Below are 16,359 nucleotides of genomic sequence, written 5' to 3' on the forward strand. Positions count from 1 at the left end.
ACGGCTAATACTGATGAAATGGCCACTACTTTTCAAAAAAACTTCTCGGCAAGTACCATTTCTATTTTCCTGAAAAAGTTAACAAACGTTTTTCAGCAGATCATCCATATGTTACAAAAGAAATCAAAGCACTAAGCAGTAAAATGAGACAGTTTTTCGGAAAAAAAAACACAAAGAAGCAACTACCTTGAAGAATAAAATAAGAGGAATGACCCGCCAGGCAGCGGCAATGTATTACCATAAAGAAGTATATCATTTATTGGATTCTAAGCCTGGACAGTGGTGCAAAAGGATATAGCAAATGACGCAGACTGGACTGGATTTTGGCTATGACGAGCCGGACAAAGAAACCGCAGATCGCCTAAACACTCACCTGGCAGCGATTGTTCAGCCACTTCCACCACTAAACTCGGAGGATTTTCCGCATCCATCTCCAGATTTTATGGATTTCCCAATTATCACAGAATCCCAAGTTCACCTCAAATTGATGAAACTGAAGAGGACCAGTATTACACCACTCGATATTCCTGTTGACCTCATTAAGGCTTTTCCTGAATTTGTGAGTGCTCCGTTAACTTTAATATTCAATACAGGCCAGTATACAATGTCAGGCCAGTATACACACAATTGGAAAAGGGGATTTGTAACCCCTATCCCCAAAAAGGAAGCCCCCTGTGATTTTACTGGTGTGCGGCCTATTACGATGACACCTATTTTCAGCAAGATATATGAAAGTTTCATCGCTGGGTGGCTGGAAACTATTATTCTGCATAAAATAGACCCTCAGCAATTTGGTAATATTCCAGAAAGTTCGACAAACCATTTCTTAGTTAGTTTGCTTAATAAGATTTCACAGCATCTAGATAAACTGGAACGCTGGGTCAACCTTATCACGATTGACCTAAAGAAAGCATTCGATTTGATCTGCCATTAAACCCTTTTCCGCAAGCTATTGACAAATTTTTAGTGTTGACGCATATTTGGTAAGAATAATTGCAAATTTTTCTTTCAGGTAGGAGTAAAAAAACTAAGCATTAATCAGCCTATTCTCATCCCCAGCCAGTCTACTGTGGAGTTCCCCAGGGAACAATTTTAGGCCCTCTACTTTTTTTGGTTACGGTAAATGAGTTGGCAAATGAAAAGTCAGATTGCTTTAAGTTCGTTGATGATTTATACATACTGGAGCTGGATGAAAAGTATTTCAAGCGAGGCAGACAGAATAATGGCGAGTTTATCACGCCAATCTGAGGAGGGCAAAGAGATCGTCAATCGTGAAAAAACACTCGTATTAACTTTTTTCTGAGGGTCAACTCATGCCTTGCTTTACAGAATGTTTCAGGTTGCAGCATCATGGATATAAACTCTTAGGAATATATCTCATACATGAGCTGAAGTAGGAAAACACACAGGAAATTATCAAATGGGCAAACCTAAGTATCCATTCTTTAAAACTCCTTTTTCGTCATGGTGTCCCCCCCCCACCTATTGTGTATTTTTCTTGCATTTGTCGGACCGCTGGTAGAATATGCATGTCCCGTTTGGCATTACGGCCTGACTTCAGACCACCTGGAAAGCATCCAATACAGAGCTCTTCCGGTAGTGTCTAAATCTCCCGAAGTCCCTTATTGCTCCCTTTTAAGCATTTTCCCTTACAACTCTTTCGACATGTCGTGATGAATTGTGTTTTAAATTTGGCGTCGGTATTTTGGCAAATCAGCGGCTTCGTGAAATCCCCCCCCCCCCCCCCGAGTATCTTCCTTCGTACCAACTGCTCCCGCGTCAAGTAGCTCAATCGGTACAAAAAATTCAGCCGGTATCAGCACGGCGTACGCGCTATGCCAGTAGTTTTGTTCCCTCGTTTTTTAATACTGGCTCACTCGTCAATAATTCTACATATTTATTTGCTTTAGTTCATTATTCTTTTTATTCGTTTTGTTTTTTTATTTTTTTTTCTTTATTTTGAACTTGCAGTTCCTTTTTTTGCTGTTTTCTACAGATAGCTGGATATTTCAATGTCTTAGGTTTTAGTTTGAAACTGCTTGTGATATTTCGAGTCAACGTATAAATTTGCCTGACGATGGCTATGGTTGTGATTTTTATATGTTTAGTGCCTTATATTTTATTATGACAAGAACTGCCGCTGATCGACATGACCGTCTAAGGCGTTTGATAATAAAATCGTTTAATATGTGTTAACTTTTAGTAGACTGGCCTGGAATCGAGGGGGGGGGGTAAGTTAAACAAAACAATGATGGCTTAGCCACCCTTGTTGACAAAAAATATGATTACGTTCTTGTCTGTCCTTGAATCAGATACAAACTTACCTACGGATTCTTTCACAAATACTTTCTCAATCTTCAATTCAAGCTAAAAAAATCTCTTTGTATATTTTCAAGAAAGGGTTCAATTTTACGGAAACTTGTTGGAGAGAAAGAGGAAATAACAATTATTTGAATTTACCTTCGATAACTCCTTTTTTATATCAAATTTCTTTTTTTAGACTTCCAATTTCCATTGATAAGGCTCGCTCTTCACTTGCAGTTTGTTGTCCTTATCTTTCGGAAAATTCGTTACCACGAACTGTTTGAAAATCAGGGTTGCAACCTAATAAAGAACAAACTCTAGCCCATAGTAACAGGTTAAACCTATTATTTCGGTTAAACCTAATGATTAACTGAATAATCTAAGTTCGTAAAAAAAGAGGTATTTCGAAAAATAGCCTCGAACTCCGTCAAAATCTCGTCAGTCTGAATGAAAACTGCGGCATCGGAATCACCATCTCCAAAAACACCATTTAGGAGGACTTATCTCCAAACGCTATTTCACTGAAAGACCCTAGGTGCACTACCTAGATTCTTGAATTCGTTGACTTCTTCTATTTATATTTTCCCGAGTTTAAGGTCTGCAGCTAGCGAAGTGACAACGCCGTTTGACACTGCCTTGATCTTTCTCACATTGATCTGCAGGTCTGTTTAGAGGCTTTTGAAGCTAGCTCCGTAATATTCCGTTGGATATCTTCTGTGAAATGAGTAGCAAGGGCTATGTCATCGGCAAAGTCGCAGTCATAGAGTTGTCTCCGAGGGTTTAACTGTACTCCATCACAGAAGTTGCAATATCTCAAAACGAAGTCTATGGTTATAGTAAATAAGATTGGGGATAGAAGGCATCCTTGCCTCATACCAGATTCAACAGCAAACAATTCCGCCTGTCAGCAAATTTTTCAATCTGTAGTGCACATAATTGACCTTCGTACAGGGCTTTGATTATCTCTGTAACTTTTTCAGGGATTCATAAAACTAAAAAAATTTACACATTGGTGCACGATGGACTCAATCAAAAGCTTTCAGAAAGTCTATGAAAACCAAGATGATCTGTACTTGTCATTCATTTTATTCTTCAAGCAGTACCCGAAGGCTGAAAGTCGCAACACGATCAATTTGGCCAAACACCATGTTGTTCGTATCTTAGTGCATAATCTACTTGTCTTTGAATTTTATTTAACGTTATTTGGCAGAGAACTTCACTTCCAATTCGATAGCCTTTCTGCCAAATTTAATTAGTTCAGGTGGAAATTCACCATGGCCAGTTGCTCTCCCATTCTTTGAGGACTTACGAGTAATATCCACTTTATCGTAAAGAATTTGACCTGAGTTAAGATTAAACAGTGGCATATCTGTGATGTCAAGGGATTCTTGGAGGTTAGGTTGGTTGAGAACACCAGCGAAATGTTGTCTCCACCGTTCTATCACTTCTTCTTGAATGGTCAGAAGCTGATCATTTACGTCTTCAACAAATTGACAGATGTCTGTTCGGGCGTCTACTATCTTTTTTTATTAACATGTACACAGTTCTACTGTCTCAACAACCTGTAGCTCTTTCGGCTTCTGTGGCCAGGTTCTCGATGTATGCTCTCTTATTCCTCCTTGCAGACTTCTTTACTACTTTACCAGCACTTTTATTTGTATTAGCTTCAAAATTTAAAAGTCTAATGAAAGTCGTAAACCCTTTCAACGCAACTTCGGTAAATCTTTTACCACCACCTTCCAGTTTGTCAGTTCCTATCCGACATATAGTCCAAGGACGGTTTGGTTAAGAATAGTCGGGTACAGAAAATTGTAATTGTTCAAGTAACAATTGCCTGTGTATAAATGAGAATAAAGTAAAAACTAGAATTTCGACATGGCTATTTAATCTTAACTTCAAAAACAAGACAGACGACAAAAAAATGGACTCGATTATTTCATAATAAAAGAACTCTTTCTACCAATACTAAACTTTCAGCCAATACAGGACAGAAAAAAAACGATATTTTCTTTTTTTAGAAAAAGTAAACGTTGGCTGCGGTAATTCATTAGCGTTATGCTTCTTTTTACAGAACTTGGATTTGCGGGCCCCCTCAAAATAGGCAAGTTCTATTGATTAATTAGGTTGATTTTTTCCTACCTCATTTAGATATTTAAAAGTTTTAGTTTTCTTCGTCATTGATTTAATCACTTAGCAAATAAGCATTTTGGTATCAGAATTATTTTTATAGTGCTTTATTTTAACTAGATCTCATTGCCAATCTGAATTTATAGAGGAGACATATCTAATGTACTACAGACATTCGTTTGTCTTTTCTGTGATTATTCAGACACTACAGTTTTGAAGTATTTTGGAAGTTATTAAGATATGAGTTTTATTGATTTATTTTCTTCTATTGTCTTTTCCTTTAGATGATTTAACTTTTTTTCCCGTTGATAAAGCCTCCCGGACGCGGAGTCGAAATATTCAAATTTTTAGTATTTAAAGTTTTTTTTCTTTTGTTCCACTGTTTTATTTAAATCATGCCCTTTTTGTCTCTTTCATTAGTTTATTTTTACCGTATTTTGGATGCTTAAAAAGATACTCTTGTTTAAACAAACCACTAGTCCTTAGTGATAGCAAAAGCAGAAAAAAAAAAAAAAAAAGTTCTTTGCCCTTCCGAAAAACATCTCGGTTTTCCGAAAAATCAACGTGCTAACATTCTTGCATCTACTAACATAAATTTTGACGAAGATTTTTTAGATCCCAATTTTCTGTCGGGGATGTTCGGGTAAAATCCAAACAATTCAGGGACAATTGAAGCAGTAAAGTAACGCCTATTTAATTACTGTCAATTAATTATGTAATGAAAAATAACGCCAAGATAACAATAGATAACAATTAATTAGATACAGATACAGGTACAAGCACAAGACTTGTAACACAATGCATTTTGAATTACCGTAACCGAAGTCAAATGCGCTTGAACTAAAATACAAACCATAACAAAGAAAAATCACAGAGTAAGAAACAAAAATAGAAAGCACAATTAAAAACTTCTCATAATTTGGGCAAGAGATTTAAACCAAGTTTTGCCAGATCGAGAATATCCCAGTTATACGAAGCACCCATAGTTTACCCTAAACGAGAACAGCGCCATTTGGAGGTTGAATTATATGAGCCTATCCCATCCCATTTCTTCATCATCATCAATGATTACAAAATATTTAGAGTAAAATTTTACACTTTATAGAAGATGATGACAAGAAAGTTAAAAATTCATTGAAAAAAGACCGCAATTTTGAGTCTTACAAATAAATGACATGATTCAATGGTTAAAAATGGTTTAACAATTAAAGTTACGTAGAAAGTAACGAGGAAAAAGGGAATTAATAGGAAATGACCCGCATGGCAGCACAAGACGATGATCAACAAGGAAAGTTTTAGACAAAAAAAAAGTTATAATCACGTAAGAAGCCTTACCTACAATTTGTATAAAAAAAATTGAAAAAAATAATAAAAAAAAAAAAAAATTGTTGTCCTGAGAAAAGATAAGGAACTGTTATTTGCAGTGATGAAGCATTATTAAACTGGGTAGACTCATCCCCCTTCGCTGGATGCAGCTTAATTTAGTGCCACTTTTACCTATGTTTATACAAATCAATCATACAATTCGAGTTAACTGACCCCTTCCTCCCCAATTCTGTATCCACCACTGAATGGCCATGATCTCGTCTAGAGTTTATCATAGCCTGTTTCACAAATTCTTATTTTAGATGGCGTTTTCCACAAAAAAGGAATACACAAAATGACATATACCGGAGGAACTTACCAAAATCTAAGCGCATTATTTTTGTAAGGTTGCTCTTGTCGTAAAAATCGCGTTCAATACAAAAAATCATTTTAGCATAATTTTCTATCTTTATAAATTGACTTCTAAATTATTTCATCCTCTTCTGCTTTTTCTTGAAGGTCGTCGTTAATTCCAATTACAAATTAGAATTTGTGGAAAAGTCTATCGGAAAAAACTAATAGTGTTTACAAGATTTGCAAATAACACTGTCTAAGAAACGAGAAGTCAACACTTGTGACAGAATTTCTGAAATTATATGTTTGACCAAAAATAATGGACAATTTCTTTCTCAAGAAATAAATAAACAGCTTTAGGGTATGCTCAATGGGGCATATAGACTGGACTTTTGCATGTAAACTTTACAAAAAAGAAAAGTCCTTCGATGATTTCTAAAAAAAAAGAATATAAATATGTAAAATTACACATTTATTAAAAAATGACGGGCATAGTGTTTATCGAAACCAAACAAATTAAAAGCTTAAATCTTCAGCCCGAATTGGTAGTTGAAATAGACATAAACTTATGCGTCTAACGTTTTAGAGGCTAATGTTTAATTAACAGCTTTTAAATAAGTCTTTATTTAAATTATACTAACAATTTTTAATTTGATTTTCTTAGTTGTTTTTTTTTCTATTTTTTTCTTTTTGATTATGGTTTATACATAAATTTGTTTGATATCTCTATATTTTAAGTTCAACTTTTGACCAATGTTCTTAATTCTCTATTTAGATCTATTCCATCTTGGCTCTCAAGTGCTAAATAGGCATTTATGCTCCTTGAAAGCATCTTAAAAATAAATCGTATTATATTCTTCTACGACTAACAAACCGACCTGACTATAGATCGGCTGTAGTAATTAAAAAGGCGTCACGTGACATACTTTGTAAAACAAAGATTTATTACAACTGTTAGACAAAGCACACTGGTTCGACTCACTTAACAGCATCTGTTTTGCTTCTTAAAATATCTAGTCGAGGGGCGTAGCTCCAGCATTTTTATTGAGGGGGCAAAAAGGTCCATAACCAGAGAGTCAAGGGACATGGGCTATATAATATTTTCTCTCTCTAACTTATTGGTGGGGGGGCGACTGCGCCCCCCACCCTTGCCACCCCTAAACGACGCCACTGATCTAGACATTTTATATTTTTTGAAAACGTCTGCTTTTCTTTGCGGCACATTTCAAGAAAGGGAGACCCCGGCTCAAACCCCATTAGTTTATGAATGTGGCTAGTATCATGTCTCACTTCATTTTCTCACAGTAATAACGGGGAACTGAACCTATTGATATTCAATTTAATCTTGCCATATCTTGTAAGCTTGACGAAAAAAAAAACTTCAAAGATTCAAAGGACAAAAGATATTAAAATTATTCTTATATTTAAGGATATAAAGATCTACTGTTTTTGTTGTTTACAATAATTAGATACAGATACCATTATGTTGGGAAAAAATGTAATGCTAGATGGCAAAGGCCCATAAAGAGACAGCCAGGAAAAAAAATATCCCGTTTGGTTTGCCATTCGATCCTCTATCCTAACACAAAACTCATTTCCGTCACCAATATCGACGGTTAAATCGGAGAAATAACGGTTTTTTTAAGACATGCTTCCCTTTAAATTGTATGCACTGCTTCCATTATCCCTGGATGTTTTTGGAGGGAGGGGCTCAAATTTATCCAAAATAGAATAAAATTCTCTGAAACCTCCCTAGAAATTAACACAAGACTAAAACTAGTGATTAATATTCCGTGCTAACATTCTTGCATCTACTAACATTAATTTTGACGAAGATTTTTTAGATCCCAATTTTCTGTCGGGGATGTTCGGGTAAAATCCAAACAATTCAGGGACAATTGAAGCAGTAAAGTAACGCCTATTTAATTACTGTCAATTAATTATGTAATGAAAAATAACGCCAATTTAATTACCGCAGTCAGCACATCCTGATATAGAAAAAAGGAGTTCTGACTACTAGCTAGGCTAAGAGTTTTAGATTGTCATCTCAAAATTTTGGGCGGACAAATATTTTTCAATTGGATGAGCGTCATAAAATACAAGAAAAAAGGGAAATTTCTGGATAAAGTAAACAAACCAACTGTGACAAAACGCACAAACTAGCAGACCAAATACCGCGACCTTGGGCATGGGTATTCCCCTTCAATCGTATTAACAAACGAGTATTTTTAGGTGTACACGACCCGTTCAAAAGCCAAATCAAACAACTATAAACAGAGTCAAAGAAGATAAATCGCTAGTTTACATTACGAGCTTTAGTGGAGCATCAACGGGGGCCAATATTTCTGTCAGGCGCTGGAAGGAAGGAGGTGTGAGGCAGGGGATTTGAGTTGAAACTAAACGAAGTGAATTGTTAGCCCCCAATTTTTACAAGCTAGAGGGGGATCTTTTAAATCAATATTACAGTGTTTTCGGAGATTAATACTTATTTTTAGGAAAATTCCATAGGACCATACATATCTATTATTTAATCTAATGTTTTAATTTTAAAATCTCACTAATTTTAAACAGGGTAGTTAAAACATGGATTGGGCTTCTGAAAAACTCACAAAAAAATATTGAAGAAATTAGGATAGATCATTGACGTCTGCTTCATCGCTTTATGCTATTGACATCCGCTTGTCTTTATGGGGTGACATAAGGAGAAACTAGTTTTTTAAAGACACTAGTTTTATCATTCATTATTAAAAATTGATTCAGGATAGTTTTAAATCGAAGACTGTCTTAAAAAAAGACAAATGAACTTCTAATTCAAATTAGCCCAATCAAATTTGTAGCCGCATCTAAACATTACAAAAACAAGAAATAAATGGAGCCATTCTTTTTATACCTAAAGTTAAACATACGATAGAATCTAAGCATTATCATCACAATAGGATTAAAAATCTATCGTTTGGTCACAATTAAATTCATTACATAGCCCCTTGAATCAAACCTTTTTTTTTTTTTTACCATGGTCTATTCACTTTCTGTCATCATTCAGCCTCAAATTTCATAGAAAATTCAACCTATATATGTTACAAAAAAAACTATTTCCATGAGGGTTTGAACGAGATTTTTTTTTTTTTTTAATTATTAATAATGCATCGGTTTTTGTCACAATTAAATTCATTCCAGTATCCAGATAATAACAATAATAAGAAGAAAAGAAAGAGATGAATCAAAGCTAATTCATTACTCTGTCTGCTTATTTTCTGTCACCTTTAGCCCTTAAATTAAAAATACAATTAACTCACCCCGTATCAATTACAAGGGAACATTATATTCTTGAGGTTTAGAATGAGAAATTAATACAAACAAAAACAATAAAAAACGATAAATAATGAATCATTTTGTCACTGTTCCAATCATTCCAGTACCCAGATAATACAAAAAAAAAAAAAAAAAAAGAAAAAGAAAAAAAAAAAAAACAAACGAAGCTAATTTATTACCAGTACTATTTATTCACTTTCTGTCGTCACTTAGCCTTAAGTTTGAAAGATCCATTCACTCATCCCATTATATTCTCAGTGACCAATCCGGGCAGTGATTAAACTCTTCTCAAAATCCTATTGGTCAATTTCAAGGACAAAGCAGGATGACAAAACACATACTGACCAATCAAATCACGTCACTCTGTGCACAACAAAAACCGTGCAGAGAAAAAAAATGTAGGAAAATTCACTATATTTATAAATCACTACCGTCTTTTGGAATAGCTTATCAAACGCCTTTCTTATGGAAGGAGGCAAACAAAAACCGAAAAAAGTAGAAAGTCGATAATTTATCTATGTAAACGAAAATGACAATGATTTCATTCCATCTAATTCCTTAATCTGCTGCCGTAAAAATAATAACCTGAAAAACAAATAATTTAATAAAACATAATAATAATAAAATACATAAAAATGGATAAATTTAGCGCTGCCTAAGTAAAGAACGATATTGGCACAATGTACTAATTTTTTTTTGATTTAGACCCGGGCACTTCGTATCGAAGGAGTTATCGTAAAAACTTCGAAAAGGGCTCATTCGATTGGAAATAGAAAGGGCCAATGCACTTTTTAATAGTCAAAAGTGATTGGAGGGCAACTAACCTCCTTCATACACCCACCATTTCCCCTAACATATTCAAATCAAATTCTTTAGATAGACCTTTTGTTCAACGTAGTTGACAAGTCCGGAAATTAGGTCTTTGAGGATGACAACTCCCCCCTCCCAGAGCCCTCAGGGCAAGGGTTGTAATTTATGCCCTGGGGGCATTTAAGGTTTATATAGAAAAGGTGATCGTAGAGACTTCAAAAAGGGCCCATTCGATTGGAAGTTGAAAGAGCTAATGCCCTTTTTAATAGCCGAAAGTGATTGGAGGGCAACTAACCTCCCTCTCACGCCCACCCTTTCCCCAAACACATCTAATCGAAATTTTGAGAAAGCCATTTTGTTCTACGTAGTTGAAAGGTCCGAATATTATGTCTTTGATGATGACAAACGCCCCACAGCCCTCAGGACAAAGGTTATAAGTTATACCCTGGGGACATATAAGGTTTTTTACAGAAAGCATTGTCGTAGAAACTTCAGAAAGGGTTCATTCAATTGGGAATTGAGAGGGCTAGTGCCTTATTAATGGTCAAAAGCGATCGGAGCGCAAATAACCCCCCTCCACATACACACGTCGTATTGTCCCGAAATGCATCCAATAGAAATTTAAAGATAGCCATTCTATTCAGAATAGTCTAAATATCATATAACAAGGCTTCTGGGGTTGAAACAAACCCAAAGATTAGGGGCAAGGGTCGTAAGTTATGCCCAAAGGGTATTTAAGGTTGTTATGGAAGGGATGGTTGTTTAAGTTTAGAAGAGGATCATTTGGTGGAAAATTGGAAGTTCTAGTTCCTTTTTAAGCGTCGAAAGTGATAGTGAACATTTAGCCCCTCCCTCCCCCTCCTACAACACCTCCTTTCACCAAACGCATCAGATTGAAATTATGAGATAGCGATTTTTTTCAAAATAGTCAAAAGAACATATAATAATGCCTTTAGGGATGACACAAGCCCCCAGCACCCTGGGGATAGAGTTGCAGGTTGTTTTAATAAGAGCATATAAGGTTTTTATGGAATGGGTGGTCGTAAAAACCTCAGCTGGGGCTTATTTATTTTGAAAGTGGAAGTTATAGTGCCCTTCTTTAAGAGTCAAAGTGAAATGAGAGCGAATAGTCCCCCCCCCCCTCCACGCTCATCATTTGCCTCAACACCTTCAATCAAAATTTGGAGATAAAAATTTTATTCATCGTAGTTGAAGGTTTTGGAAATTATGTATGTGAGGAAGACACCCCCCCCCCTACAGCTCTCGGGAAAAGGGTTGTAAGTTATGCCCTTGGGGCATATAAGGTTCTTATAAAAAGGGTGGTCGCATATGCATTGGAGGGGACTCATTGGATGAAAAAAGCAGTTTCTGATTATATTTAGTTGTTTTATTTGAACTGAATTGCACTAGAATCATAAGCTCTAGTGCCCCTTTTTAAAAGTCAAAGCGATCAGAGCGTAGCTACCCCCCCCCCCCCCACACACACACACACAAAAACGTCGTGTTTTCCTGAGATATATCCAATGGATATTTTGAGACAGTCCTTTTATTCAAAATAACTAAAAATATCATATAACACGGTTTTTGAGGTTAATACAAACCACCATGTTAAGAAGACTATGTCACTAAGGTTAGGAATAAGTGAAGATGAAAAGATAACGTTGGGTAATAAAAAGATTGATCAAGTGGGCAGCTTCACTTACCTTGGTATTATTATTAGTAAAGATGGTGGGAGCAGTGAAGATGTCAGAAGTAGAATAGCCAAGGCTCAGGGTGTTTTTTTACAATTAAAAAAGTTTGGAAGAATAGGAAGATAAGTCTGCAAACCAAGATTAGAGTATTAGAAGCTAAAGCGATGACAGTAGTCAAATATGGCTCTGAAGCATAGGCGCTTCGAGAAGCGGATGAAGATGTGCTAGATGTTTTCCAGAGAAATTGCTTAAGGATTGTTCTGGGTACCCGACCGACTGACCGTATTTCAAACAATAGGCTGTACGAAAAATGTGGTTACCGCTCTCTAGGGCTATTATGAAATTATTTGAAAAAAACTACGTTTTCTAAAGAGTTAAAGAGGCTGAGTTACAAGGTCGAACCTAAAAACGTACAGGGATTAGGAGGCAAAGTTGGGGGGCTGCCGCCCCCAAACCCCCGCTTTCGCAGCCTTTAAATAAAAAAAAAAGTTTCTAACAACTCTTTTTTTTTAACAATAAAAACTTTAGTGTAAAGAGTAAAGTGTTGAGGAGGGGACAGCCCCTTTAATATACTGAGTAATTTCTGTTCGTTTTAAGATTTAATGTCGCTCCTTGCTTTCAGTTTAAAATACTTTTTTTTTATTTAAAGGTTGCAAAAGCGGGGGGTTTTGGGGGCGGCAGCCCCCCAACCTTGCCTCCTAATCCCTGTACGTTTTAAGGTTCGACCTTGTAACTCAGCCTCTTTAACTCTTTGGAAAACGTAGTTTTTTTCAAATTATTTCTGCACGTTTTTGTACAGTTTATTACTTATTATTGCTTGACTAACTGTTGGGTGATGGTGTCAGGATTAAATGTTGGGGGGCTGCCACCCCCCCAAACCCCCCGCTCTTGAACATTCTTGTCTTAAGGCTTTTACTTCCTGAATACTCAAATCACGTCGTACAGGGTGCCTCCTAATCCCTGTACGTTTTAAGGTTCGAACTTGTGACTCAGCCTCTTTAACAGCCCCCCAACTGTGCCTCCTAATCCCTGTACGTTTTCAGGGTCAACCTTGTAACTCAGCCTATTTAACTCTTTAGAAAACGTAATTTTTTTCAAATAATTTAAAAAAGAAACTGAGTTTCTTTTTTAAAGTTTAAATTCAGTATATAAAAAATTTGCTCTGACGGTGAATCGAACCCGAGTTTTCCGCCTGACAGTCTGGAGTATCAACCGGTGGACTAAAGAGACACAATTGTAATTGTTTTTTAGTAAATGGAATCTATTTTCGACGCAAGCAAATTCCCACAAAACTTGATATTTGGTTTTTGGAAAACAGGGAAGGAGTGATCAGATTGAGCTGAAATTTCAAGGATAAGCTCCCAGGCCCCAGGAAAGCTTATCCTCTAAACTTCAGCCCGATCAGACAACGTTAAAGGGGGGTTGTGGTGGGAAAAATTAACATGGGCTATTATAGGAAAACGAGGTTTTTCGTAAATGTAAATTCGGGGGATAATTTTTTCGGTCTGAAAATATCAAAAGACCCTAACAGGTCGAATTCTGCTTCGAAGAAGTCCTCATTCATCCGGATCAGTTGCCAACTCTGGTCTATAGGCGTGAATAAGAAAAAAAAAGAAATGATGATGAATTTTAAGTGGCTATATTTTGTTTTTTGAAAACAGGGAAAGAGTATTCGGCTTGAGCTGAAATTTCGAGAATAAGCTCCCGAGCCCTAGGAAAGCTTAGCCTCTAAATTTAAACCCAATCGGACAACGTTAACGGGGGGCTGTGGTGGGAGGGTCGAAATTTCCGGCCCAGTTTACCCCATGAAGATAAAGTCGGAGGAGAATGAAATTTTGCAAGTTTCTTAGTTTGAGCTTGGGCTACAAAATGCGATCACCGCCGTCTCTCTGCGACCTCTAGGACCTGAAATCGCTTAACATTGTGGTGGGTCGCCTCTTTATAGAGGCACAAGTGTGCCTCCTTGATAAAGGTTGAGATGGCTAGGACACGTTGTGTGGACGAAGGATGACAGATTGCCGAAGATTTTCCTTTTCGGCCAACCGTCTAGGGCTAAACGGACAGCAGGTCGTCCTCGTCTGGGGTGGGAGGACGTCATAAAGAAGGATTTAAAGGAAATGGGAACTTCGTGGGAGGGTGTAAAAAGGGAGGCTTTGAATAGATTGGGATGGAGGAGGAGCGTGCGTAGCTGTGTTGGTCACAGGCGGTTTGGTGCTGCGGTGAGTTGTTATTTGTAGTAGTTACATCTAATGGAAGGTGGAGTAGTCATCTTGACTTAATGGAGAGAAGAGGACTTAGGGCGATACGGAGTGTGTTAAGAAGTAGTTTAATAAAGATAGGCCTAATTGATATTAAATTAATGAAGAGGATTTTCGATAGTACGATAAGACAAGTATTTAGTTATGGGTGTGAAATTTGGGGTTTGAAAGGGGGCTAAGTTAGAGAGGTTCCAGTTAAGTTTTTTTAGGAGATTGATAGGGCTAAGTGATAAGTTTAATGGGTTGTTTTAAGGGGTGATTTGGAGTTGAGGAATGAAAGAGTTATAAGGCTAGTTGGTATCATTAGGTATTGGGAAAAATTATTATCCCTCCCAGAGAAGAGGATACTAAAAGCAGCTTACCAAGAATCTTTGAGAGATAGGAGGAAAGGTTCTTGGGCTAGCCAAGTAAAACATATTTTGAGAAGTTGTGGAGAAGGTAGGCTGGGGGAAGGGGGGAAAGGTTTAGTGGTAGAAAGGGGGGCGGTAGCAAAAAAATTTACGTTTGTTTTAGGGAATCAGGAGATCCAGAAATGGCATTGTAATATATCCTCGTCACCTTCTCTATCTCTGTATGCTAGTATTAAGGACCTATGGGGAGAGGAAGTGTATTTTAATGCGGGGCTTAGTAGGGAGGAATTAAAGTGGGTAATATCGGTCAGGGGAAATTTTGTAGCATTCGGAGACAGGAGAAAATATTTGAGGATGGTAGTTGTATGCCTGGTAGATTATTTGATTCTATTTTTGTTCATTTTTAGTTTAATGGAGTTCTTTACGTTTTTTTTAAACTTATTTTGTGGAAAAAGTCTTTTAAATTAATTATTTAAAAAGAATAATATAATACTAAAAAAATTAAAACATAATAATAAAATATAAAAATAATAATAACAACCTTAATAAGATAATATTGTTTTTGGAAAAAAAGAAAAGAACAATGAGACAAAGAATTTATTTTAATCGACAATATCTTACTTTTTCGTTGGGATAACGGAATTACTAGACCCTAAATTGAAATTTAAATTCCTTATGAAACCTATACGTATATCATTAGTCATTTAATGATTTGATTTGTTATTATTTAATTATCATTATCCGTTATCATTAGTTAATCATTATCATTTTAACCATCGTAATTATTAAATAATTTTCATTAGATTTCATTGGTTTTCACACTCGTAATATCATTTCTATTATCATTAAACAGCATTTAATTAATCCTATTAATAATTACTTAACTTTCATTTTATAACTAATAAATATAAATATATTATAAGTACCTACTGAGTCACTTCTCAGTAGGGGTCTCCCCCAGGCTACTCAGCGCGTCCTGAGGTGATGGATAGGGGAACGCCCTACAGATATGCAGGGTACGTCCTGTGAAGTGAGGCGCGGACCAAGGGGGGACCCAGTCTCTGAGAGCGTTAAAACATAGCTGGAGCACCCTCATCTGGGAGGAGATGGGTCCATAATTCGGAAGGAGTAGGAGGAAGACCCCTCTGATGTGAACTGGGCAGGGCCCATCGGCGCATGGATACGTCCCGTCAGTCAGAATCCTTACCCCAGCACTGGGTTAAATTGCTGGTGTTGCAGGACGCCGAAAAGGTGCACTATCGGTAGTAAATACAGTCGGCCCCTGCTAGGGAAGAGAAGAGCGGCTTACCGCTGTTCCGAAGCCAGTCAAGAAACCCATTCTTTACTTTTATTGATGAATATGAATAAGAGATCAAATATGAGAACCAGTGCTACCGTGTTCGGGGCAACCGACGACTCGATGACCGTGAATCACGCGAATATATCTATGTTGACAACTCCACCCCTGGAGGCCATTGTTTCTCCAAAAATATCTATGTCAATAGGTACCCTAAACACTAGAACCCTCGCTAAACAAGGAAAAATGGACCTACTCCTAAGAGAGATAAAATGGTACAGCTGGGATGTTATTGCTCTAGCTGAAACCCATCTTCCAGTCACTGGTGAAGAGAAACACGGAGATGTCACCCTTCTACTCTTGGGTTGTAAAGATGGCAAAAATTAACAAGGTGTATGTTTCCTACTGTTTAATAAGGCCAGAAAATCCCTAATCACTATCACCCCCCTCTCGGAAAGGCTCACCATGATCCGCTTGAAAGGTTCGCCTACCAACCTCACAATTATCCAAGTATACGCTCCGGATTCCAGAAGAGACGACGAAGAGTCTGA

At 36.8% G+C, this 16,359-nt stretch overlaps 2 protein-coding genes across 3 annotated transcripts in view; one reads left to right on the plus strand and one right to left on the minus strand.

Moving 5' to 3' along the window:
* The first annotated feature begins 301 nt into the window (after positions 1-301).
* Positions 302-934, plus strand: LOC148947810 (uncharacterized). The gene has a single exon (XM_089096019.1). The coding sequence runs from the start codon at positions 302-304 to the stop codon at positions 932-934; it is 633 nt and encodes a 210-aa protein (XP_088952145.1).
* A 3,238-nt stretch (positions 935-4,172) lies between these two features.
* Positions 4,173-16,359, minus strand: part of wcy (WW domain-containing adapter protein with coiled-coil wacky) — a 91,317-nt gene continuing 79,130 nt past the window's right edge. For both annotated transcript variants that reach the window (XM_089095454.1, XM_089095456.1), the window contains exon 8: positions 4,173-9,987. In XM_089095454.1, the coding sequence (XP_088951580.1) occupies positions 9,918-9,987 (70 nt within the window). In that variant the 3' untranslated portion in view covers positions 4,173-9,917. The remainder of the gene's footprint in view (positions 9,988-16,359) is intronic.

Source organism: Artemia sp. Qi Xiang Cuo, chromosome 10 (genome assembly GCF_049724085.1).
Source record: "Artemia sp. Qi Xiang Cuo chromosome 10, ASM4972408v1, whole genome shotgun sequence".
Lineage (NCBI taxonomy): Eukaryota > Metazoa > Arthropoda > Branchiopoda > Anostraca > Artemiidae > Artemia > Artemia sp. Qi Xiang Cuo.